The sequence below is a fragment of the Rhinoraja longicauda genome, chromosome 28, assembly GCF_053455715.1.
Source record: "Rhinoraja longicauda isolate Sanriku21f chromosome 28, sRhiLon1.1, whole genome shotgun sequence".
Taxonomy (NCBI): domain Eukaryota; kingdom Metazoa; phylum Chordata; class Chondrichthyes; order Rajiformes; family Arhynchobatidae; genus Rhinoraja; species Rhinoraja longicauda.
The window spans coordinates 8,443,011-8,470,672 of record NC_135980.1 but is presented as its reverse complement, the minus strand read 5'-3'; the positions used below and the strand labels follow the sequence as shown (position 1 = coordinate 8,470,672).

The 27,662-nt window shown below is 40.7% G+C and overlaps 1 protein-coding gene across 1 annotated transcript in view; it reads left to right on the top strand.

Moving 5' to 3' along the window:
- The first annotated feature begins 3,782 nt into the window (after positions 1-3,782).
- Positions 3,783-27,662, top strand: part of rnf126 (ring finger protein 126) — a 49,595-nt gene continuing 25,715 nt past the window's right edge. Inside the window, exons 1-3 of the mRNA XM_078423866.1 lie at positions 3,783-3,889; positions 18,099-18,160; positions 21,213-21,276. Coding sequence (XP_078279992.1) covers positions 3,818-3,889; positions 18,099-18,160; positions 21,213-21,276 — 198 coding nt within the window. The 5' untranslated portion in view covers positions 3,783-3,817. The remainder of the gene's footprint in view (positions 3,890-18,098; positions 18,161-21,212; positions 21,277-27,662) is intronic.

Below are 27,662 nucleotides of genomic sequence, written 5' to 3'. Positions count from 1 at the left end.
GGGAGAGAGGAAAGGCAGGCCAATGCCTGGCAGGTAATAGGTGGAATGACAAGGAACATCCGGTCTGAAGAAGTGTTCCTATTCTTTTTCTCCAGGGATGCTCCCCAGCCCACTGAGTTACTCCAGCATTTTGTGTCTATCTTTGGTATAAACAATCTGCAGTTCCTTCCCACACAAGGATCTTCAGGTGCTGGTTTATACCATAGACACAAAATGCTGGAGTAACTCAGCGGGTTAGGCAGCATCCCTAAAGAACATGGATAGGCGACGTTTTGGGTCATAACCCTTCTTCAAACTGATGATAGGTAATAGGTGGGCTTAGGCAGGGGGGTGGTGGTGATAGAGCAGGTGAGCAGCAGAAATCACAGCGGGAACAGTGAGAGAGGGTCTCACAGAACCCCCGTTGGAGAGAGGAGAACTTCTTCAGTAATATTAATTTCTCTAACTTCAAGTAACTCTTGCATCCCCTCTCTCTCCGTCCCTCCCCCATCCCAGTCATCGTACTAGTTTCAATGTCCTAATGCTGAGTTTTACTGTGTGTATCACTCATTATCACCATCCCCACAGCTAACAACGGACCATTGTGGGCTCCACCTTTCCTTGATCATTGTTACTGGCTTTGATTTGTTCTTTTGCATATCTTTCATTCATTTTATCTATGCACCTTTTTATATCTCCCGCTTCCCTTTCCCAGTCTGAAGAACGGTCTAGACCCGAAATGTCACCTATTCCTTTTCTCTAGAGATGCTGCTTGACCCACTGAGTTACTCCAGCATTTTGTGTCTATCTGGAAAGAACGTATTAATTAGTTGGAAATATCTTGCTGTGCTCTTAATGCGGATAAACCACTGTTGGACCAAGACTGATTTGCGTAATACACAATACAAGAGTTAAGTGTGCAGGAAGGAACTGCAGATGCTGATTTACACCAAAGATAGACACAGAATGCTGGAGTAATTCAGCGGGACTGGCAGCATCTCTGGAGAGAAGGAATGAGTGACGTTTTGGGTCGAGACCCTTCTTCAGCTTAGTAAACATGAGGAAGTGGGGACCTAGGAAAAAGAAGTAATTGAAGAGACGAAGGGGTTGTGAGGTGTCTTGTGTTGTGTCTGAGACATGTCGTAATATATACACTGTCATTATATTACAGCTTCTGCAAAGTAGGCATACCTTGAGGAAATTTTGCAGTGGAGCAGTCAAAGTGTGGAAAGAGGGAACTGCAGTGTGTGTCTGCATTGCAATGACCCAGACACGTTCTGTAAGCTCCAGCCGCTGATTGACAGATCAAAGGCACAGCACAATTGGCGTATGAAATAATATTTCACCTATTCCTTTTCTCCAGGGATGCTGCCTGACCCACTGAGTTACTCCAGAATTTCACATCTATGGTATAAACCTGCATCTGCTGTTCCTTCCTACACAAAGTTCTGGTTTATACCAAAGATAGATACAAAATGCTGGAGTAAATCAGCAGGTCAGGCGGCATCTCTGGAAAAAAGGAATAGGTGATCTTTCAGGTTAGAACCCTTCTTCAAACGTATGATAGGTTATAGGTGGATATAGATATGGGGGGGGGGGGAATGATAAAGCAGACAAAATCACTGAAGGGGGAGCAGTGAGAGAGGGTCCGACAGAACTCCCGTCAGAGAGGAAAAACTTCTACAAAGTAGGCATACCTAGAGGAGATTTCACAGTGGAGCAGTCAAAATGTGGAAGGAGGGAACTGCAGTTTGTGTCTGCATTACAATGACCCAGACCCATTCTGCAAGCACCAGCCGGCGATTGACAGATTGGAGATAGACACAAAATGGTGGAGTAACTCAGCGGGACAGGCAGCATCTCTGGAGAGAAGGAATGAGTGATGTTTTGGGTCGAGACCTTTCTTCAGACTGGCTGTCCGGGGGGGGGGGGGGGGGGGGAGGTATGAAAAGGTTCAGAACAATTCTGAGCCAGCAGCAATGACCAAGGAAAGGTGGAGCACAATGGTTCACAATGAAGAGGTAATAACGAAGGGAAATATGATTGCAAACAATGAAACTAGCAGCATATATGTACGTATGCTTATGTGTGTATGTATATACACACTGAACTTTTTTTCTTATTATATTGTTTACCTTTGTGTACATATTCTGTTCTGCAAGTAAGAATTTCATTGTTTTATCTGGGACAGAAGACGTGGCCTCAGAATTAAAGGACGTTCCTTTAGGAAGGAGATGAGGAGGAATATCTTTAGTCAGAGGCTGGTGAATCTGTGGAATTCATTGCCACAGAAGTGTGTGGGGGCCCAGTCAATGGATATTTTTAAGGCAGAGATAGATAGATTCTTGATTAGTAGGAGTGTCAGAAGTTGTGGGGAGAAGGCAGGAGAATGGGGTTAGGAGGGAGAGATAGACCAGCCATGATTGAATGGCAGAGTAGACTTGTTGGGCCAAATGGCCTAATTCTGCTCCAAATCACTTATTTGACAATAAAACACTGACTCCTGACATTGGCCCTAATTTGTTCTTTTCATCCCTCTAGTTTCCCTCTCAGTCCCTGACTCAGTCTGAAGAAGGGTCTCGACCCAAAACATAATCTATTCCTTTTATCTGGTGATGCTGCCTAAGTTACTCCAGCATTTTGTGCCTATCCATGTTTTCCAGAGATGCAGCCTGAGTTACTCCAGCATTTTGTGCCTCTCCCTGTTTTCCAGAGATATTGACTGAGTTACTCTAGCATTTAGTTCCTTTCTACACATTGGCTCAGATTTGTTCTGAACATTTTCAGTCTCCCTCTCCCTTGACTCTGTCTGAAGAAGGATCTCGACCCTAAATATCACCTATCCTTTCTCTCCAGAGATGATGCCTGTCTCGCCAAGTTACTCCAGCATTTTGTGTCCATCTTCGGTTTAAACCAGCATCTGCAGTTCCTTTCTACAGATTACTCCAGCTTTTTGTGTCTATCCATGTTTTCAAGAGATGATGCCTGTTACTCCAGCATTTTGTGCCCATCGATGTTTTAGAGATGCTGCCTGCGTTACAGTCTGAATAATGAAAGGCATAGAGTGGATGTGGAAAGGATGATCCAACTGGTGGGAGAGTCCAGGACCAGAGGTAATAGCCTGAGAATTAAAGGGCGCTCTTTTAGAAAGGTGAGGAGGAACTTCTTTAGTCAGAGAGTAGTTAATCTGTGGAACTCATTGTCACAGAGGGCTGTGGAACCCAGTGGATATTTTAAAGGCCTAGATACACAAGTTCTTGATTAGAACGGGTACCAAAGGTTATGGAGAGATGGCAGGAGAATGGGGTTAGGAGGGAGAGATAGATCAGCCACGATTGAATGGCGGAGTAGACTCGATGGGCCGATTGGCCTGATTCTACTCCTACAACTTGTGAACTTTTCACCACTCTACTAGTTTCCACTTCCCCTGACTCTTCAGTCTGAAGAAGGGTCTCGATCCAAAACGTCACCTATTCCTTTTCTCCAGATGTGTGTTGCATGAGCAAGTTACTCCAGTATTCTGTGCTTTTCCATGTTTCACGCCTTGGTGCCTGAGTTGCTCCAGTATTCTGTGCTTTTCCATGTTTAACACAGATGGTGCCTGAGTTGCTCCAGCCATTATTGTGCCTATCCATGTTTTCCAGAGATGCTCCATAGTCCTCTGAGACAGTTACCCCAGGCTGCACTTGGTGTCTGTCTTTGGGTGTGAAGCAGCACCTGCAGCAGTTCCTTCCTGCACACTGACAGACTGAAGGCGCGTCACAATGGGCGTGTGAGGTCACACGCTGACGCGTACGGGTACCCGTACCGTACGTCACTGTGGCCGACCGACGTGAATATGGCGGAGGCTTCCTCACAGCCGCGCTACTTCTGCCACCGCTGCTCGGCCGAGATTCTCCCCCGCCTGCCGGTGAGTCAACCTTCTCCCGCTTCCCTCTCCTCACCCTCAAAGCGCCGCGGCGGGGGTCCGCCGGCCGGCCGACCGGGGTACGGGCGTGTGCGGCCGGCAAGGCGAACGCCTTCCTTCGTTCCTGGGTAACACGAAGCCGGCCGGGCCCGCAGCCGAGCCGCTGCCCGATCGCGTCCGCCCGCCCGCCTGCCACATAGTGAGCCAGCCGCCTACACCGCGCAGGCGCCTCCGCCCGCCCGCCTGCCACAAAGTGACCGCCCTGCCCGGCCCTGCGCGCGCGCGGAATACCAATGCACGACAGTCAGGGACACAGAAGATAAGACACACACACACACACACAATGCTGGAGTAACTCAGCGGGACAGGCAGCATCTCTGGAGAGAGAAGGAATGGGTGACCTTTCCGGTCGAGAACCTTCCTCAGACCATTCCATCTCATCTCTCCAAAGATGCTGCTTTTCCCGCTCAGTTATTCTAGCATTTTATGTCTGTCTTCGGTTTCAACCAGCAACTGTAGAGTTACTCCAGCATTTTGTGAATAAATCGAACTGTAGTTCCTTCCTGGGCAGAGACCACATTCCACCCACCCCCCCCCTCCAAAGTATGGTCTGGTATGATATGGTATAGTTCTTTATTTCTCACATGTACTGAGGTACAGTGAAATTCGGTTTTGTATACAGTTCAGTACAAGTATCACTATACATATGGACTTGGATAGTGTGTAGAACTTAGAAAGTGTGTAGGCAAACAAAACGACGAAAGGCCACTGACCTGAAATGTTAACGTTTCTCTTTCCATACATGCTGGCTCATCTGAACAATCCCAGTATTTTCTTGTCTTGAAAATTTGAAAATAGACACAAAACGATGGAGTAACTCAACAGGACAGACAGCATCTCTGGATAGAATGAATGGGCGACGTTTCGGGTTGAGACCCTTCTTCAGATCACATTTGACTGCTCCTGATTTAAACCAAATTAATGTTGTGTTCATTTGCCAATTTACCTCCAGATTGTGGGTTTAAATAATAACGTATAAAGCGAAATGTAGTGGAAATCTCGCACAGAAACGTAACTCCAGGTTTAAATTTATTAATTTGTCCATTTTCCATCTCAACCTCTAGAATGGAGAAAGCAAAATAATAATGTAAAAATCAAAATACTGTATTAGAAATCTCTCATAGAAACATTATTCCAGGTTTAAAATGTCAAACTTTCCCATTTTCCTCTTCAACCGTGAGATTGGGGAAAACAAAATAATAATGTAAATATACCTCTAGGTTCAATTTTTAAAATTTGTCTACTTTCCTCCTATTCCTCCAGGTTGGAGAATAAATCATACTGTAAAGACAAACCATTGTATTGGAAATTTCACATAGAAACATAACTACAGGTTTAAAGTTTCTAAGCAATTTATTCACACCTCAAGGACTGTGGTCGTTCATGAAAGGTGCTCACCACCACCTTCTCAAGGGCAACTAAATGCTGGTTCAACCTGCAAAGCCCGAATCCCACAAATGAATAAAAATAGTAAAGTTGATGTGAGAAAAACATGTTTGCTTGACAAGTAGTTATATCCTGTAATTCATTAGTTGTAATAGTCATGGAACCAAAATCAATTACTGCTTTCATAAGGGAAATCGACAGTGCAAGTGAGATTACTTTGTTGGGAAAAAGAATGATGGGTTTGCTTAGCTTGGATAGTAAACACAAGATGTTTGCATGTTCTCCCTGTGGCTGTGTGTTTCCTCTTGGTCTGCTAGTATTATTCCAAAGATGCAAGGTTAATTTGCTGCCGTAAATTGCTTCAGTGGGTAGATGAGTGGTAGAATCTTGTGAAAGTTATTGAGAAAGTGGAGAGAATAAAGAAATTGGGATTAATATGGGAATAGTGTACCTAGGTGGTTCAAGGTCGGCTTAGACTCAATGGGTTGATGGACCTGTTTCGGCTTTCTTTTTCTCTGATGCTAACTTTATCATTTTGTATTTCATCTCATCCTGCAATGTAAGGGGTTGATATGTTTGTTATATAATGTGCTTAATATGGAAGGATCTCAGTTTTTTTCCCATTCTGGGACGTGAGTGAACGACTTGTGCCACTGTCTAGTTGGAGCACAATCTGGCAGCTGTCTCTCTTCAGAATTTCTGCAAGCGCCACCTAGTGTGCACAGAAATTAAATCGAGGAAGTAGGAATGACATGGGGACTTGTCAAAAAAAATTCCTTTCCTATTTTGTACCTTTTTCTACAGAACACAAGTCTAATGGTGGCAATCAGGTTCCTGGAGTGACCGTAGGAATTTAAGGGAATGTTTTGGGTCTAAGAGGGGGATACAGATTTTTACTCAGTAAAGTGATCATGAAAATCAGTCCCTTTGCTTAAACATAAAAAGGTATAATCCAGGGCACCGAGGGTAAAGAATTTAACAATGATTTGCCATGAATAATTTTTTTAATGTTACTGAACTCGATACCTTTATTTGAACAAAAAATGTGACTGTTGACGCATGTAATGAACAGTCATTGCCAAAGTTATTTTAGCTTTCTGTTTCAGTTTGTAGTTGCACTTTTTCCACATTCTAGAACATTCAGTCTCGATTACTAACATGGGTAATGACTGCAGTCACTTCTGACAGTGACTTGAAAGTCAGTCGGTTGCTTTCTTGTTCTGACTTGGTAGGTAGTGGGATGAAATGTATTTGCTGAAATGTGAGTGATTATTTTAGGTTTCCTTTGCATTTAAGTACTGTGCAATGTGTGGAGGCAGAAGAAATTTTACTTTAGTTTACTCTAGACATACAGTGCGGAAACAGGCCCTTCAGCCCACCGAGTCTGCGCCAACCAGCAATCTGTGTACGCTAGCACTATCCTACACACTAGGGACAATATATTTTACCAAAGCTAATTAATCTACCAACCTGTACGTCTTTGGATTGTGGGAGGGAGGAAATTGGAGTACCCAGAGCAAACGCGGTCACAGGAAGAACATACAAACGCCGTACAGACAGCACCACCAGTCAGGATCGAACCTGGGTCTCTGGAGCTCTGAGGCAGCAACTCTACCGCTGCACCACCATGCCGCCTAATCCAATGAAATGTAGCTTTGGACCCCATCAGGGCAAAATACCTTCCCCAGGTATTTTCCCCTGCAACCGCAGGAGATGCAACACCTGTCCCTATATCACCCCCCTCGACTCCATCCAAGGACCCCAACAATATTCAGGTGAGGCAGAGGTTCACTTGTACCTCCTCCAACCTCATCTACTGTATCCATTGTTCCAGGTGTGGATTATACTATATTGGTGAGACCAACCACAGGCTCCATGATCATTTTGTTGAACACTTCCGCTCAGTCTGCCTAAACCTACCTGATCTCCCGGTTGCTATACACTTTAACTCCCCCTCTCATTCCCACACTGACCTTTCTGTCCTGGGCTTCCTCCATTGTCAGAGTGAGGCCCAGTGCAAATTGGAGGAACAACACCTCATATTGACTTCCCTAACTTCAAGTAACCCTTGCCTTCCCTCTCTCTCGATCCCTCCTCCCTTCCCAGTTCTCCAACTAGTCTGACTGTCCTCGTTTACATTTTATCTGTTTGTTTTGTTGTTACCTTCTAACTAACAATGATCTATTCTACATTTTCCTTGATCTCCACTCCATTTGTCTCGATTTCACACCTTACACTTCCTTATCTCTGTATCTCTCTCCTCTGACTCAGTCTGAAGAAGGGTCTCGACCCGAAACGTCACCCATTCCTTCTATCCAGAGATGCTGCCTGTCCCGCTGAGTTACTCCAGCTTTTTGTGTCTATGGTTTAAACCAGCATCTGCATTTCCATCCTACAACACTTGCTGTCCATAAATTGGCTGTAATGTTCCTTGGAAGGACCTGAGTTTGAGAAAGGTGCTGTACGCAAGTCAATTTTATTTATTTCTTCGTGCTGTGGTCTGTGCTTGTGAAAGATTCAAGGGAGTTCTCGTGGGATCTCGCATGCTATTCTCTGGAAAGTGCCATCTCCTAACATGTGACTGATTTCCCCTGTTTTGCTGTTGCTTAATTCAGTTTTGTTCCTGGCATTATTGAGCTACAATTCATTGAATACCATCTTGGCATTTGCAAATGCTTCCACTTTTGCATGTTTGAAAATAGCTTGCATTAAAATTAGAGATTATAAAGAGATCACTGCATCTTTGGTTTCAGTTGTAATAGGTACAATTTTAAGGGGAAAGCTGGACATATGACGAAGTAAATAGAAGGACTGTGGTTGGTTTTCGATAAAATAGGATTGGAGTTTGCTGGTGTAAGGCAAAGTAATTACACAGGCCAGTATAACACTTAACGTAAAATCCAATTGGGTTTGAGAGTGTATTAGAACTTGATGTTCAACAAATTTTTACCACATCACCCCAAAATTTGTATCTGTATTTTATTTCCTGTGGGAACTAACTATAGGTGTGCAGTAATCATGTTTCATTTTGTTTCTAAATGATTTGCTTTTGTTTTTAAATTCTCCATGCTTAAACATGCATAATTCCAGTGGTAGTGTTGCCATGATTGTGACAGTCCTGGCTGACAAGGCTACAGGTGCAAATGAAATTATATTCATTCCCCCATTGAATTGGTTCTATTAATACAGTTGTAATGCCTACACATGATGCTTTCTGGTGTTTCTTTTAAATAGAAAATCTGGATTTTTGGTTTGGAAAATGTGTTTTTCTGTATTTATTCCTTACCCGTGTTCATTTGACAATCAGGCTTTGAGGCCCATTCTTTCATTGTATTTCTTTGTTAAAATTATATCTGTTTTTGTAGAGAATTATTCTCCCTTTGTTGCATTGTGTTTTAACAGTAAAGCTTGTGACTGGAACTGTCATCATTATTCACAAAATGCTGGAGTAACTCAGCAGGTCAGGCAGCATCTCGGGAGAGAAGGAATGGGTGACGTTTCAGGTCGAGACCCTTCTTCAGACTGATGTCGGGGGTGGGACAGAGGAAGGATCAAGATGTGGTCGTAGAGTAGGAGGGCAGGAGAAATCACTTGCTGAAAAGAATTCACAAGATTTGAAAATAGCACCATTAGTACATTATGAAGTTGAATGTTATGGGTGAAAAAGCTGCAGATTTGATAAGGATTTGTGCAAATTATTGAATTGTTTCAAGTTATTTTAAATATACAGCAGGTATTATATTAAAACCTTGGTCTTGGTTTAATCTGAATCCTGTCCAGACTGAAGCATCCCCACCCCACCATCCCCCTATCAGTTACTGATATCTCACACAAAAATGAATCCTTGTAACCCCTGACCTCTTTGTGCAGTCTTGTCTTCAATGTGGTTGGTGATGGGGAGACACCAATAGAGTGGAGGTACCTTTCTGAGGTTATACTGTTGCTGTAGCCACCAGGAGTTTGGAAACAAAAATCTATATCCTAAAACTCGTTTGTTTGATTGTTCCTGAACTACAGCCAAAACGGTACACGATTGCGCGACAATTTTAGGCCCACCTTACTCACCGTTGTCCCTTTGGTGCTAATGGAAGAGGTTTCATTGAAATCGGTGTTATATTTTTTAAGTTATTCACATTTTAAAGTTTAAGTCTATCTCCCAGTGGGGGAGGGGGGGGAGGGAGGAAAAGGGGAATGTAGTGGGGGGGGGGGGGGGAAGGCGGAAGGGAGCAGGGGAGGGGGGAGGGAGGAAAAGGGGGATGGAGAGGGGGGGAGGGGAAGGCGGAAGGGAGCAGGGGAGGGTGGGGGGGAAAGGGGAGAGTGGGAGAGGGTGCTGCCCCAATGCAGGAGAGGTTTGGGCCCAACGGGCCAACTTGGTCTAGTAAGGATTTAAAGATAGATGCCCTATTGGGCCAGCGGCCTATATAGATTAGCAAGGCCGTGGATAAGGGGTGAACCGATCAGTGTATGGAGATATTTATTTCACAAAATGCTGGAGTAACTCAGCAGGTCAGGCAGCATCTCAGGAGAGAAGGAATGGGTGACGTTTCGGGTCGAGACCTTTCTTCAGACTGATGTCAGGGGGGTGGGACAAAGGAAGGATATAGGTGGAGACAGGAAGATAGAGGGAGAACTGGGAGGGGGGAGGGGAAGAGAGGGACAGGAACTATCTAAAGTTGGAGAAGTCAGTTCATACTGCTGTATGGAGATATATTGGCAGCAAAATTTTATTTTGAAGGAATTAATACTGTGGATTTTCTTTACAGTAAGTTATTTAGATTACAGGCTGTCCCTGGGCAATGAGCGGGTTCATTTTTCACAAACACCCACCTTGTCCATAAGTCGGGGGAAAAACCCCCCAAAACTATTTCGACTTTGCGATGGTGCAAACGGCAGCGACCCTTTGCGAGCTGCAGCTCGCTTCCAATCACGTGATCAGGTATATTAAATGCATTTCGACTTACAATATTTTCGGTTTGCGATGGGTTTCTTGGAACGGAACCCCATCATAAGCTGAGGAGCACCTGTACTCGATTATGACAACCGTATGTTGTAATGAACGAGTTTAAAAGCACATCAGACTGATGAGAACAATAATGAAAAATGGAGAGAGGAAAATAGTTTGTATGCATGTATGTTGAACTTTTAACTTAACATTCTGGGAGCTCATTTATATGTAGGGGTATCCACAAGTCAGGTGTTTGTAACCCCGGGATGGGTCTGTGCTGTAATTCACCAGATGCTAATACTGGATATTGGTCACTTGAGGTTTGTAATTTAACCCCAAGTGTTTTGATCAAAGGAAAAGCTTAGTTCGAAAGTCCTGTATGCAGTTTTAAGAATCATTAAACAGTTAATGAGCACTGTACAATGGAAACTTTTATCATGTAATTTTCCTTTGATACCAGTAAGAAGCGTAATAAGACCTTTTGTCATAGTTTGTATCTGTAGATTGGCGTATGTTATACGTCTATTTGGAATACATTGATCATATACTTTATCCAGAGTTGTGTTAGAAAAATATCTGGATTACCAATAAGCTCATTGCATGTTTTTAGTTTCTTAGCTGGAGGTTTCTATTACTTATGCGGAGGCTGTTTACATTGCAGCAAAACACCATCTTTCAGTTGGGTTACTTGCCACTTCATGGCCTATCTGGCCTTAGCTGACACAGCCTGTCACATCTTTCTCTGCTGGTTTGCTGCCTTCCAGTGTATACCCTTCCATTAAAAAAAGGCTGCAAAATACTACAAAAAAAATTATGCCCAGGGAGTCCCTTTGGGAGGTATGCTGATTTATGTAGCACTGACAGCTAGAATATGATTTTCTTCTCCAGCAGTGAGGATCCTGCCTGAGCTGAATTAGGACAAGGTCAATCCACATTTTAGCGGGTGTGAGATCACTGTGAAAATCTATATAGTTTAGAAATCTCATATTCTAGATGTTATAAAATAAGTTTTTTAATGCTGACAATGGAGTACTTTTCGATTAAAACATAATGGCTGAGCTTCTCTGTACTTGTACTAGTCTTCGCTCCTTTGACTGATTTTATTTGAATAAAGCAGAAAATCTAGTGCCAACAGTACAGGACTTGTTAATGTCCTTATGTATGCCCTTACGCAAGAAATTTCACATCGCATTACTTGATTCAAGGGGAAAACACATATTTCAACTGAACACCTAATATTTAAACAGCTGAAACAAAATATAGTGAATGTGTGCAGTCTTCTGTACTGCAGTTAATCTTTGGCAGATATTTATTTTCTACTTTTTGAATTTGTGTAACGTTATCAGATACAAATGGGCACTATTCAAATACTGTACAACATCAGTGCGCAATAAAAATGATTGTGATTGATATTTAATCACAGCATGATGAAGAATATTAAACATTTTTGCCTCGTGTTAAAATTGAGCCAATCTGTAACAGCTAGCACAGGTTCTTATTTAGAAACAAAGAATTGTAAATGCTGGTTTATAGACACAAAGTGCTGGAGAAACTCAGCGGGTCAGGCAGCATCTCTGGAGAAAAAAGATGGATGATGTGTCAGGTCAGGACCCTTCTTCAGACTGAAAATAGGGGGTGGGTGGGGGGGAGGAAATGAAGAGCTGGAGGCAAGAAAAGACAAGGGCCAATCAAGTCGGGTCACAAATTACCTCAGGCAGGGTGGTGCCTGGTAGTCCCATTGTTGACTGGAGAAGGTGTGATCTCAAGAGGGAAACAATGTGGAACAGGTAAAATAAGTGTGGTGGAGGAAGGGGGGTGGGGTGTGTAAATATAAGTTACTTAGAGTTTAAAAGTCCTGTATGTATGTGCTGCCTGACTAGCTGAGTTACTCCTCCCACTTACTCCAAACCAGAGGCGTAGCTATGGGCACTCGCATGGGCCCTGGCTACGCCTGCCTCTTTGTCGGGTACGTCGAATAATCACTGTTCCGGGCGTACGCCGGCCCCATCCCCGAACTCTACCTCCACTACATCGACGACTGCATTGGTGCTACCTCTTGCACCCATTGACTTCATACACTTCACTTCCAATTTCCATCCTGCCCTTAAATATACCTGGACTATCTCCAACAACTCCCTCCCGTTTCTGGACCTCACCATCTCCATCACAGGAGACAGACTAGTGACGGACATTTACTATAAACCCACTGACTCGCACAGCTATCTGGACTGCACTTCTTCCCACCCGGTCCCCTGCAAAAAGTCTATCCCCTACTCCCAATTCCTCCGTCTACGCTGCATCTGAGCCCGGGATGAGGTGTATCACACTAGGGCATCAGAGATGTCCTCATTCTTCAGGAAACGGGGCTTCCCTTCTTCCATTATAGATGAGGCTCTCACTAGGGTCTCTTCTACATCCCGCAGCTCCGCTCTTGCTCCCCCTCCCCCCACTCGCAACAAGGACAGAATCCCCCTCGTTCTCACCTTCCACCCCACCAGCCAGCGGATCCAACAAATCATCCGCCAACATTTCCGTCACCTACAACGGGACCCCACCACTGGCCATATCTTCCCATCCCCTCCCCTCTCTGCGTTCCGCAGAGACCTTTCCCTCCGTGACTCCCTGGTCCACTCGTACCTTCCAACCCAAACCACCCCATCCCCGGGCACTTTCCCCTGAAACCGCAGGAGATGCAACTCCTGTCCCTTTACCTTCCCCCTCAACTCCATCCAAGGACCCAAACAGTCTTTCCAGGTGAGACAGAGGTTCACCTGCACCTCCTCCAACCTCATCTATTGCATCCGCTGCTCTAGAGTGTTCTGAGCTGTGTTCTGAGCCCCATGCTCTTCACACACGACTGTGTTCCTGCATTCGACACCAACACCATTGTCAAGTTTGCAGACGACACAACGGTGATCGGGCTTATCACCAACGGGGATGAAACAAACTATAGAGCGGAGGTGCAGAACCTGGCGGACTGGTGCTCGGATAACAACCTGTCCCTAAATACCACCAAGACCAAGGAGCTGATCCCAGATCTCCCTCTATCTTCCTGTCTCCACCTATATCCTTAGTTTGTCCCGCCCCCCTGACATCAGTCTGAAGAAGGGTCTCGACCCGAAACGTCACCCATTCCTTCTTTTCTGAGATGCTGCCTGACCTGCTGAGTTACTCCAGCATTTTGTGAATAAATACCTTCGATTTGTACCAGCATCTGCAGTTATTTTCTTATACTCCATCACTTTTTGTCTTTATCATTGGATCATATTTGTTCATTTACATAAAACGGTTATCAATTCAAAATATAGAAGGTGAAATAAAAGCAAAATACTCAAAGTCTGGCACTAAACTGGGAAATCCTATGGATGCGAGTAAATATTTCAAGAGGATGACTTTCCAGGAGTATGAATTGATTAAAGACTGGTGTCTATTTTGGATAGGACCTTAAGGAAATCATAGCAGATTACTGATTTGAAAATTCTAGCAAAAGATGTTTGCAATTGCTTCAACACTTGTCTTCAGCACTTGCATTGGTTCACTCCAGCATCACGAGGAAGATAATATTCATGAAGCCTTCTTGCAGTTGGTTAATGGTTCTTCATTGTTCGCTATTGGAAATGCAGGGACAGCCGAACTGATGGGTTAAATGATTTCTTAGATGGTCTATAGGATGTTGGTTCTACTATTTAACATGAATGTAGATTTGATTTGTAGCTTCAGTATGTTGGATGGTGTCTTCAAGCCTACCTGGTGCAGCTTTTATTCATCTCGGTTAACTGGGATTGCTTAGTCTAGACTCGTACATTGACAAGACCAAATGCAGACTGGGCGATCGTTTCATGGAACACCTTCCCTCAGCCCGCCTGAACCAACCTGATCTCCTTCCCATTCCTACACAGACCTTTCTGTCCTCGGTCTCCTCCATTGTCAGAGTGAGGCTAAACGCAAATTGGAGGAACAGCATCTCATATTTTGCTTGTGCAGCTTACAGCCCAGTGATTTGAATATTGATTTCTCTCATTTCTGGTAGCCCCGGCATTCCCTCTCTTTCTATCCCTCCCCCACCCAAGTTGCACTAGCTTCTCATTTTCACCCTACAAACAGCTTACAATGGCCTGTTTCCTTCATCATCGTTACTTTTTTGCAAATCTTTCATTCATTGTTCTTCATCTCTCCACATCACCGTCAAAATCTCTCATTTCCCTTATCCCTAACCAGTCTGAAGAAGGGTCTCGACCCGAAACATGATCCATTCCTTCTCTCCAGAGTTGCTGCCTATCCCGCTGAGTTACTCCAGCTTTTTGTGCCTATCTTGTTTAGTCTAGATTGAAAACTGCGTAGAAAGCGATATGTCAGGTTAATGCTTTCATTGTTTTTTGTTTCTAGTGTTAGCACACTTTTACTAAATCTTTTTGTGTCATGTTGATAACTAGGTTGCTGGTCTATAGTCTGATAGACTAGCAACCCATGTTCTCAACATGACACAAAAGGATTTTGTAACAGTGGGCTAACACTAAAAACAATGAAAGCAGTAACCTGACATCACTTCCTTCTCGGTTTTCAAACTAGACTAACCAATCCTACTGACATCCATGATTGATACTGAGTTAAGATGTTTGGAAATTTCATACAACATTTGATATAGTTGGAACAGTTTAGGACACAATTGCATGCATAGTGTAAATTTGCAGTGTGAGGTAATCTAGAATACAAGTTCAAACCCCTTAAGGCAATTTGGAGAAACTGAATTCATTTCTTTTTTAAGTGACCAAAATTTAAGCTGGCACAGAGCTGTTGACAAAAACTCAGCGAGGCCATCAATAATGCTGGTGGAACTCGGTGGGCCAGGCATCATCTGTGGAAGGGCTGGACAGATGATATTTTGGGCAGGGATCCTTTTGCTGACTGAATCAGGCTAAAGAATACACATCCAATTTTTTTAAATACACCTATCAGGAAAAGAAATGTGTCTTGGGTTTTGCATTTATAAAAATGAATCTGCGCATAATGTTTTGCATTTGCTTTGAAGTGTTTCTGTCTTTTCCTTTTTGAGCTCCTACTTGCACTGCCAGTTTTCCTGCCACTATCATATTTTGCAGATGAGATGATGATGTTGGGGTGTGAGATACATTTTATTTAGCTATTAATGGAAATTACATCAAACCAATGAGACTCATAATGTAAATAATTTATGTTCAATGAAATGAGGAGTACTTCCCATTGAAGATTGTGAACTATTTGTGTATTAGTGACCTCTGGGGCATCGCCGGCATCTGCAGTTCTTTGTTTCCACATTTACCATTTTGTGTTTTTTTAACAATAAACTAATTGGTACTAGCAGCTCTCTGTGTAAGATCTAGAGTCTGCTAGCTGCAGCTTATCCATCCCTTGATCTGTGAGCCTGATGCTATTGCTGATTGTGGGAATTTACAACCACCTATCACCATGGGGTACAATTGGATCTGTTCCATTGTTGGCGGTGGTGGAGGAAATCTCCCCCCCCCCCTCCCACCAACACCAACACCAACACATACATGCACTTTTCTCCAGGGCCCAGCAGCCCTTCCAGGTGAGACAGAGGTTCACATGCATCTCATCAATAGCCTTGCCTATTATATTTGGTGCTCCTGACATGGCCTTTATAATTGGCAAGTTCAGGCATAGACTAGGTGACCATTTTGCCGAACACTTGCTTTCTGACTGCCTAGAACTGCTGATCTCCCAGTTGTTAACCATTTTAACTCTCCTTCCTATACCTACCTTTTTGTCGTTGGCCTCCTTCATTGCCAGAGTGAGGTCACACAAACCTGGAGGATCAGCATCCCGTGTTCAGCTTGGGTAGGTTACAACCGAATTATATGAACATTTGGATTTTACAACTTCAAGTAATAACCTTCTACCTGCACTCTCTTTCCGAAGCCCCAGTGCGCACACATTTCTCCCACCATCTTCCATTCCCCAATCTTGCTGCTCCTTTCCTCTCCTTCATACGCTCCTCTCCCATTTCCAAGTTCCTTATTTCCCTATCTTCAGCTTTATATTCACTCTCCCTCCTCTCCTTATCTGACAGCCTTTTGTCTCTGTTTTAACTTTTAGCCTTTGTCACTAATTCCACACGTGCCATTCAGCCCCTCCATCCTTCTTTCACTTGCCAGCTTTTGTCCAACCACCACCTCTTTCTCTCTCCACACTTCAATCAGTTTGAGGATGGGTCCCCACCCATAATGTCGCCTGTCCATTGTCTCCACAGATGCTGCCTGACCTGTTGAGACTTTGTTATTTTTTCAAGATTCCAGCATCTGCAGTTTCTTGTGCTTCCATGCTTTACTTCTTTCCTTCGAGAGGAAAACACTGAACAAATTCCTACAAGTCAACATGTTAATGATGCCTCGGCTGTCTCCCTTGCAAACAGCCATATCCATGAAATATACTGGTTGGGTTATAAGTTTAAAAGTAAGCATGTCCCAATTTTGTGCAAAATGTGCAACTCTTATTTAATACATCAAAAATATCCAAACATTTAATTTCTAGGTACATAGAATTGATGCCTGGCAGAGTCCAGAATTGTTGTCTGGCAGCAGGTAATTTTGGTGAAGAGGAAATCCAAATCCTTATTAGTCGCTTTATGTTTGGAGAACATTGTGGTGCAAATTACATAAAATCCAGGAAAGCCAACAGGGTCATAAAAAGAAATAATGCTCCATGAACAAGTAATGAAAAGGAAACTAAAATAAGAAGGCACACTAAACCATGAGCAAGATAAATTGGACAGGGTATTTGCCTATTGAAAGCTATTCATGTTCATAAGTTATAGGAGCAGAAATAGGCCATCAAATCTATCATAGCTAATCTATCCCTCTCAATGCCATTCTCATGCCTTCTCCCCACAACCCCTGACAGCCGTACTAATCAAATACCCAAATAACTTGGCCTCCACAGCTGTCTGTGGCAATGAATTCCACAAATTCACTACCCTCTAACAAAAGAAATTCCTCCCTATCTCCTTTCTGAAGCTGATGTTAACTAAAAATACTAAATTGGCAAATGCACTTGTTGGAACTATTCAATCTTTGACCATAACTGAGCATTCTGTTGTAATCTGATGATCTGCATTGAATACCAGTAGCAAGCTTTGTGCCATATGTTCTCTCTCCAGCCAGGAATAATAACTTCATAAAAATTAACATGTAAAATAAACCAAGGCTTATTATAATAAATGTTTTTTATATGATAATAGAAACCATATTTACGACAGAAATTGTCAATAATCTGAAACTTGAAAAATTGATTTAAAGCTTTTACTGGAGCATGATAATAGTGTTGACCATACATTTTCTATCCTTCCCTTAGAAACGTATTATCAAAAAGAAATATAATTAAACGTTGATGCCAATTGAATGGGATTATGAAAGTTTTTTTGCATCTTTATATTTTGTCACTTTTATAGTAATTCGATCTAGGCAAGAGAATTCACTAGAATCATCACCCTGTAGCAATCATTTATCCACTTCCTAATTGATCATAATTATAGAGAGCACCAAAAGAATGTTGCATGCTCACCAAAGCGTGAGGTGAAAGGATAAGTCTAATGGTTAACCGGAAATAAGTTGTCAAGCATGTGGTTTGTGAAAGAAATCACTGCGGATACCTTCTCTGCAGCTGAAGTACGAATTGTGAATATCTCTTCCAGGGCACGATCTTTAATGTATATTTAAAATATAAAATCTAAACTTTTTAGTTAAAGGGTTCTTTAGCAAGGGATTTCAAATTATTATTTTCAAACTGTTTGTGTTTGTTGATCATATTGTGTTCTCTCCCTAGGAATACACCTGTCCAAGATGTGACTCTGGTTTTATAGAAGAATTACTCGATCAAACTCCAAGGTAAAAACAACATAGGTGCTCAGCAATGCCACAATTAACTTTTTGATTTTTAAAGTGTTTATGAATTGGACAGGAAAATCAATACATGATAGTAGCCCCTAGAATGTGTGAGAGAGATAGAGATTAAATTACTTGAACACATTATAAATTGACTGTAGATTCATGGTTCTGTAATTGTTTTCCTATTATGGATATTAGAGTCAAATTCACTGGAAAATACTGTCTTGTAATTTTCCTGTCCAGAAATAATGATAAGCAAGACGTTTGCAAAATATTGAATTTTTTTGAGGTGCCATTTTAAGAACTGGCCTTATAATTGGCAGGGGTTTTCCAGAGCAGTTCTAAATTGCAACAACAATATCGTGCTAAAAAGAGAACTTGCAGATAAAATGAAGCAAAAAGAGAACTTGCATTCATATAATGCCTTTTTAGGTCAACAAGCACAGTATTGTAAGGGTGGAAATAGGCAATGCGTGTTGCAGCCTGTTGCTAATTCGGGCATGCGTGGTTTGGGATGACCAGGTTAATGGAGAAAAATTGACCAGCCAAGAGCACATTAAAATGATCAAGTCAGGCAGTAACAAGGATACAGATGAGGAACTCAGCAGCAAATGAGTTGAGGCATGGCAGTTAAACATGTTACATAAGTGAAAATAAGTTATCTAATGTTTATTTAGGGCCATATTTGGCACCCAGATTCCAAAGTTTGTTTTGGCTTTTAACAAAGATCAAGGTGAGTTTTGAATTTGGAGGCTAGGGCATGATGTTCTGATGGCTTTAATTTTCCCAACATTTAACTGAAGGATATTCTCATTCATTACTGAGTCCTGGTGAAGTAGTCTGGAAATTAGGAGTGAAGGGAGATGAAGAAGTGAACTGGGTGTCATCCACCTGGGAGAGGCCTTTTTGGGTGATGTGTCTGTAGATGAATAACAATTATTTGGGGGGGGGGGGGGAGGTAGGGGAGGTAATGGTAGGAACGGTAGGAACTGGTGGAAGTTTGAGCAGGGATAGATTCTTGTGGAAACTCAAGCTAATTATATAAGATCAGTACAGATTTTGCTTGTGACTCAATGGCTTTTAGGGGTTGAATAAAAGTGGAACCAGGTGAGGCAGATAGAAGATCAATGATGAACAGGTTTGAAGAAATGAAGCACAATGTTCCTATTTTTCTGTGTTTTATCAATGAATTTTCCCCACCCAACAGCAATTAAATTGTTTCTGGAGTTAGGATTCTGTTTATTTACAATACTTTTGAAAATCTGGGAATGACTGAATAAATGCAGTTCTTGTTTTTAAAATATTGTACTCTATATATAATCCATAATGCATAATTTTGTTGCATATTCTTGAATGTTGCGATTGAATAGTGGCACATGTGAATTAGCCTCTGTATCCAGAACACAATATCCTAGATTCGCGTTTAAACCGGTTGTTGTTACACCTTTTGTAGACTGCCTTAATCTCCATCTTTATATCCTGTTGATGCAATTGGAGGTCTTTGTCTTTGGAGTACTTGCCTTGATCTAACATGCCCTCTTAAAAATTATGCTAAGTACCTGAAAAATAATGTAAAAGAGAATTATTTCTGTCATGATGAATTTATCTGTTACAAGATTTTGAAAATGAATATTTTCAAACGTATGAACTGTTTCAGAGAACTAATTTTCTGCAAAAAAAAAAGGTATTGGATTTAATATTGGATAAACATTGCTAGGTTGTTTTAGCACCATGAGTACTAAATGTTCTCGAAAGGAAAACACCTTGCATGTTAGTTACTGTACTAGCACTTCTAAGCATCTTCAACGATTCAAAATATTTTATGGTATTAGAATTTTATCGTGCTACATTAAGGGTGAAACATTGAGTGTTTGATTTCTAACTGAGCTGAGTATCCAGTTGGGTGTTATTTTTTGATACCACGAGATATCTTCGTAATTATCTGCAGTATTGTTCTTGGTGCCTGAAGGATCAAGCTGCTATTGAGCTAAGTGTTTGAAGAACAAATATGTGTAATCATTCAGAGCCTGTGAGTTAAAGTCTAAAAGTATCCAATGTGTTATTTGATTGGTCCTCTTTGTTTTGGCTTTTCCTCGCCCCAGGAGTAACAGTCCTGTCTAAACAGGAATAGCTCCTTGGGTAAGATGTGGAAAATTACCACTGCAAATCCAACTTTAGTCCATGCATGTGTACTCTGCTGGATGAGATGGGAAGAGGTAGAAGAGGAAATTATGTATTGTGGACTTGCTAGAACAGGAGTGAATAGAAACTGGCTATTGTAGTTGAATTGTCTGGGTTAGTATTTTGTATGTTTGAAAAAATCATTGTTCTCTGTCTTCAATTGTGTTCTTTATAGATTCATCTTGAATGCTATTTGGCAATATATCTACCTAATGTGATTCTTCACCCAAAACTGACGAGACTTTTTCATGTTATGTTACTGATATATATTCAAGCATTACTAATAATGTTAGTTTCTCCCTCTCTGACTTCTGGTGCAATTATTTTCTGCAGAACTGCTTAAGGTATCCTACCATCAACAGCGTCCTGATGAACGGAAGTTCCGAAAATATATTGGTGTTGTCTACCTTATGTAATGAAATGAAGAAAGGGAAATTAAGTTCTTGGCTGAATGCTTTCCCAAGCTCTTTTCTGTTTAATAAGAACATACAGCTGAGGATAGGCTAGTTCATTTGATCAATTTATGGTACTTTTGAACAAAATGAGCTATTTATTTTAAATAAACACCTGGTAAGAAATAGTGGGCTGCAGTTTTCTAAAGAAAGATGTAAAAGAAAAAAATAGAGATGTTCACAAATCTAATAGCATTAGATGCGTGATATGTTTGTCCCTTTAGCGACCATTTTAGGGTTTTTGGAAGCAAAATTGAACAATATTATTATATTTTCCTTTTGGATGTACTCTGGGTGTAATTCAGCAGTTGGTGCAGATGAAGCCATCTGCCTTACTGTGCATAATAGCTAGTTGTAAATTCTTATGGCATCTACACTTTATGACATTGTTAATTATGCAATATTTGGAATTCTTGTAGAAATGCTGAAAATGGCTCGAATTCAACAGCTTCCACAAGTGACCAGACTCGGCAGTTATTTGAGGTTGGTAGCATGATTTTCCAGGGTTTCAAGTATATTTAATAACCTTACCATGCACAATAATGTCCATATGAATGTCTTGTCATTCTTATCTTGGTATCTGAGAGAATGGCAATTTCAAAGTGAATAGTTTACCCTCTTTTTACCCTTTTTTGTTTTTGTCCTGTGTATTGAAAAAAAAATTCATGTTATCAATTTGCTCTGTTTTAACCTGAGAAGAAACAATACTTTTTAAAATGTGCTTTTTAAAGAAAGTATGTTTTTGAAAGTGATAGCATATACTGTGAAACGATGAGTGGTTGAATTCTCTGTAATAAGCTAGACTAACACTTGTGCGGAGATCTGTGCTTCAGAACCTGGTTAGTAAATTGAGTTCAGAGAGACCTGATTATGTGCTTTGGGTTCAGATCGGAACTTTGGATTAAAAATAACAGGTTTGGGCTTAGATTAAATATGGAACTTTTGCCTCATTGCTGGGAGGGCGTCTATACGCTAACGCTGGCAGATGGCTTGGATAACTATGCCACTAGTCTCCAATACTGTCCTTCGTATGTAGCATAATGGAGCTGCCTTTGCATGCTTTCTTAACTATCCATCTGAGATCAGATCTTGTTCTGGTAGGCTTTTTGCTTTATTCTGGAATCATTACTTCTGCTATCCTCAGCTCTTTCTCCCCATTTTCTTGGTCACATTAGATGAATTGTGGGGCCAGGTTCCACTTCATACGAATAAAATGTCTCTCCATCCTTTCTGACAATCTATCTTCTGTTCCAGTGTTGTCAGGCAGTTTGAAATTAATTCTCATATCGCAAAAGAAAAACCATTACCTTTTAACATTGGGCCCCACTAATTCATTGAAAATGCAGTTCTCTTTTATGCCACAAGTTCCACTAAACCCACTCCATTGCTATTTCATTTTGAATCCTTCAATTTAATATATTCATTCTGCAGTTCAAATTTCTACATCTTCATACCCAACATTATATTTGTAAACATTTCCACTCCATAAAACCATCTAATCTGTTTTCCTGTTGGTCTGGTACCTACTTTGCTTTACTGTTGTCATCTTTGCTGTCAGCTGTGTTTAATAGAATTACCTCCAGAAACCGGCTCCCCCTGCTTTTAAGAAAGCCTTTAAAATCCACCTCTGACAACAAAATCTCCTTCCAAATTCTGTTAATTTGTCTAATTTTTAGTCTAATTACTCTGTATCTTTTGGATATCTTGATATGTATATGAAAGTTGTTGCAAGATATTAGGAGTAGATTTTTTTTTTTCTTCAAGCTTCACAGGCTACCACTGTGTAGCAGGAATAGATGTGACTCCATTTTGTAAAGTCAAGGATCCTGTTGCCGGCTGCAGATAAAAGCTGTGCTAACTGGGGTTTTTTTTTTGTTGCTACCCTGGGAATGACGAATTCCAATATGCAATCTGTCATCTTGATGAAAGCAGCAGCTTGATAATCAAACATGAACTGGTACCTAAGAGATCATTAGAGGATTGTAACCTTATTGATATGTAGTGTAGAATGGCACTATTTAATAACACTAAAAAATGTAACATGGAGATGAAGACTAATTAAGAGCTCAATGGTTTGTTCATATTTCAAGATGTAGCAAATGTAGCAAAACGCGGCGTTTATTAAACACCATAAACATTTGGTCATTAGCCACTCTTCCTCTCTTGACTTGACTTGAGTTGAGTTAGTCGTTTCATTCCTTTGTATATTAAAATATGAATTTGGAATTTCGTACCGACATCTGCACACTATATTGTGACCATAATACTACTTATTTGCAACACAAATATCAACTTTGTATAGTTGCACTGAGTGGCTTGCTTTTTTATATATAGAATTGATATATGACACCAGCAAATGTATCAAACATGTTGCTCATGTTGTGTTTGAAACCATATTGATAAAATACTTATTGATGTATATATATTGTAAAGTTGTAAATGAGTATGGTAAACTGTGAGGGAGATATCTATAAGTGTATGCCCTTGAATACAGGCTTGGTGATGTGGACAGATGTAGTAGATACAATTTAATGCAGCAAGTGTGAAATGAGACATTTTATATGAAAAATGAAGAATATTATCAAAATATAAATGTTATAATTTTAAAGGGTGGTAAGGATAGAAAATGTCAAATGTGATTGTGCACAATTCGCTGCACATGGCAGGACAGGTTGCGGACACAGATTGTGCAAGTCGAATCATTGGAAACATTAGAATATTCACCTCAAAGCATAAAACTTTGAGAGTTGATTGGATAGAAATATTTATAATTACATTTATATTTTAAATGGCTGAGATGAGGGGATTAAGAAGTCACAATAACAAGATTACCTTGAGAGTGAGGACTATTAATATTGTTGCATGGAACAGTGAAACAGCTGGATGGCCACATGATTAGTGTACACGGGGTTGCAAAGTAGGATGGTCAAGGTGAACATGAAGTGAGCGAAACGAGAGAAAAAATTGTTTGGATCTGTGGAGGAATCTTGGCCTGGTGGATGTGGGGAAAGGAGGCAGCACAAGACACGATCTAGATCTGAATATGAATAGTTTTGCAAATTGCTTGTCATTTTTGTTTAAGGATTTATACCTTAGCAAAGACCATACCAGGAAAATGGCATCTCTGTGTGTGAGAGTGTGTGAGTGTAAGGATTTCAATGGGGCCTGACTCAAATTGGAGGTGTGTGAGGTTGAGCTAATCAATGGCTCTATAGAAATATTATGGCTACCGAGAACCAGAACCAAAATAGTTAAGATTTTGAAAGTAAGATGTAAGTAAGTTGCAAGTTAGGGCATCACAGATTTTTTGTTTTTGCCTCTTCCCACCCTTCACTCCACCTGTCCAATGCTGCTTGTTGGATGCATGTTTGTTTGGATCAAAGTACAATGAGTGAAACATTGATTGTTATGAATGAATGAATGAACAAGTTTATTGGCCAAGTATGTGCATATTACAAGGAATGTGCCTTGGTGCTCCACTCACAAATGACAACACAAACATACAGTTAACAATTAAGAATAAAGCATAACCATATCAAAACAATAAACAACAAAACAAAACAACATCAAGCCAAAAGGAATAACAAGATCTTGTGTGATGTGTGAAGCCCAAAGAAATGATCTGAATTTGCATTGGGAGGGAGAGATTAAGAGAGGAGAGTAGTGCAATGAGCCCTGGAAGAGAATATGATGAATTGAAGGGGAAAGGAGCAGGATAGGTTACAATAGAAGTCACTGAGTTCACGATGGAGAAAGCAAAGAAGATTTTGTGTTTTTTTTAAAGCTATACCATGGAGTTAAATCTCGTTGAAAAAGATTGCAATGGCATTCCATATTTTGGATTTGCAGCACAGCTCAAATGAATAGGTTTTTTTTCTGGTGATTATTTTGTTAGATCCATTGTATTTAATGGATTTAATTTCCTGAAATGAGTGTAAATTAATAGCAGGTTACTAATTGAATAAGTCAATGTCTCTGTGTGCTATTTACAGGAAATTGGATATTTTTAAACCAATACTTTAAAATTTCATTATTAATGGAACACTAAGAGTCTTCTCTCCTCCCTCATGCTTCTCTCACTTTCAACCAATTGATGTGTAGGAAAAAAACTGCAGATGCTGGTTTAAATCGAAGGTTGACACAAAATGCTGGAGTAACTCAGCGGGACAGGCAGCATCTCAGCACAAAATGCTGGAGTAACTCAGCGGGTCAGGCAGCATCTCGGCACAAACCAATTGATGAAGCTATGCTGCAATTTCTCTCGGTATCTGTGGCAAGTGTAGTTTTGTATTTATCAAAATGTCACTTATTTTGGTACCTGTCATGTATATTGACCATTTTAACTCGACCTGCCCAGTCCACCTGAGCCGGTTTTGCTTGACTCAACTTGACCATTTCTTGTGGCTGTTCCAAGTTTTGCTGGCTATGTTGCTTTTCCTTTTGGAGGGTATCAGTGGTCAGTACCTGCTCTTGACACAAACCAAAATAGTAAGAGGCAAAGTATTCGTTGTCCATATTGGAGGACCAGTTTGATGAAAGAGAGCTGACTTTGCTGTGCCACAATTTGTTCCCAGTTCTGAGAATGCTATGTTCTGTGATATATTTCCAAAATCCATTGTTGACTGAAAGGAATTATTCCCAAAATAATTGCCATCCCTACAAAAATAATACATTTTTCACTAAAATATTAGAGTGGATGTATATTTATCTCAAAAATTAGGCACTGCAGGATCTCAATTTTGCTTCATTGGTTTGGAGACATTAAATTACAGGTGTGGTAGTGTGCTATGAGTTGTCCTAGAAATTAATAGAATTTTCATATTGTGTTTACTACTTTTCTCATTTTGACATTCTGACAATGTTGGAGTTTTAAAAAATCAAAAAGGTTGCAATGTTGGACATTGGAGCTAAAACCAGAAATTCTGATTGTTTTGTCAAATGGTCATTGATCTGAAACGTTCATAATTTGTTTCCAGGGTCGGTGACCGGGCTACTGAGTTTTTCCAGCATTTTCTGCTTTTATTCTACTTTACTCTCATCTCCTTGATTGTGTTAATGGAACTGCTGTATTTTGACTGCTGTTATTGTGGGGAGTCGGGCACATTAGGGCAATAGTTGAGGGGTGTTTTTACCATATAAATCTGTAAATGTGATAAATGATGTTTTATTGAGGCATTGTTGTTCAATCAGTATAAAACAATCATTAAAATCAGGTGTTGTCCTTTTATTGCTGCTGATGAGTACATGTCAGGATAATTATATTTGATGCATTTGTATTATGCTAAATGCCCCAAATTTGTTCCACGTTTGATTATTTGTCCCCATTGAGTGAATTTATTTGACCGAATATGGATGCTTGATGGTAGGCATTGACTCGATGGGTCGAGTGGGCATTGCTCCATGCTGTCTCTCTGACTTTATGACTATTCAATTCAGTGCATTTTCTTTAACCTGTAATCTGCTCTTGATTTGCTATTTTTGTTCAAAGTGAATATGCATATGGTCATCTGGTAAGGACAGGATAGTGTACATCTAGGAAGATCCTCTGTTGAATAGCTAGAAACACTCATCAACATTTGCAGTTGAATTATGCCACTTAGTTGACCCTGAGGAGGTGGGCAGGATTCTGAAACTTGTGCCCCAGCGTGGGGGTTATTCATTGTAGAGTAAACGCAAGCAGGGAAAATTATGTTTATAATCTAGACCTCCTTGAATGTTGTTAACATTTATCAATATAACATAATGTGTTTTAAACTTATTATCATTTGACACAGATGGCAGCTAACTCCTTCTCCTAGGTACAAAAGGGAAAATATGCTGCTCCATACTTTGGGATGTTAGAAATGTTGATGGAAAAGGCATGTTTCCACCTTCAAATGAGGCAAATAGGAATAAGACCCTAGTGTCTGATGTGTACAACTAAGTATGTCAAAGGAATAATACTGTCAGTAATGGATTAACCGTTACCTAATATTCACTTGTCTTTTGCTATGACAAAAACTGGTTGCTATGGCAAATTCAAGTCAAGAGAGTTAACAGTGTTTTATTGTCATATGTCCCAGATAGAACAATGAAATTCTTACTTGCTGCAGCACAACAGAATATGTAAACATAGTACACTATAAACAATATGATAAACGAATGTGTGTATATATACGCATTCTCACAAGTACACACACACACACACACACACACACACACACACACACACACACTATATATACATATACACACATACTCAAAAAACAATAGTAGTGCAAATTCATATTCTGACAAATCATTTGTCTCAATTCAATACACTCTTTTGCCTTTCTTGTACAGATTATTTTATTTTGGATTGCCAATTAACCTGTATATATGTCACTGAAGAATATATGAGATGCAAAGATCGACACAAAAAGCTGGAGTAACTCAGCGGGACAGGCAGCATCTCTGGAGAGGATTGGGTGACGTGGGTGATGCTGCCTGTCCCGCTGAGTTACTCCAGTTTTTTGTGTCTATCTTTGGTTTAAACCAGCATCCACAGTTCCTTCCTACACATATGAAATGCCAAACTCTTTCAACTTTATGGAAGTTGAGAGACTTAAAATGTGTCTATGAAGGACCAATATCTGTGGTCTGAATTTAGCAGGGTAGAATATTCTGTGGTAAATTTAATCCAGAAACAAACACTATAACAAGATACAAAATTGGTATGAGATTAAAAAAATAGCATTTCAATAACCATGAATGTTAAAACACTCCTTTTGAAATGCACTTCTTGTACTGTTTGGTAAGTACACCATTTTTCTGTTTGCCAAATGTGAGATTTTACATGGACAAACTCAAATTTCACCTTCAGTAAAGTTCAGTTTTCCCATTAGAATTAT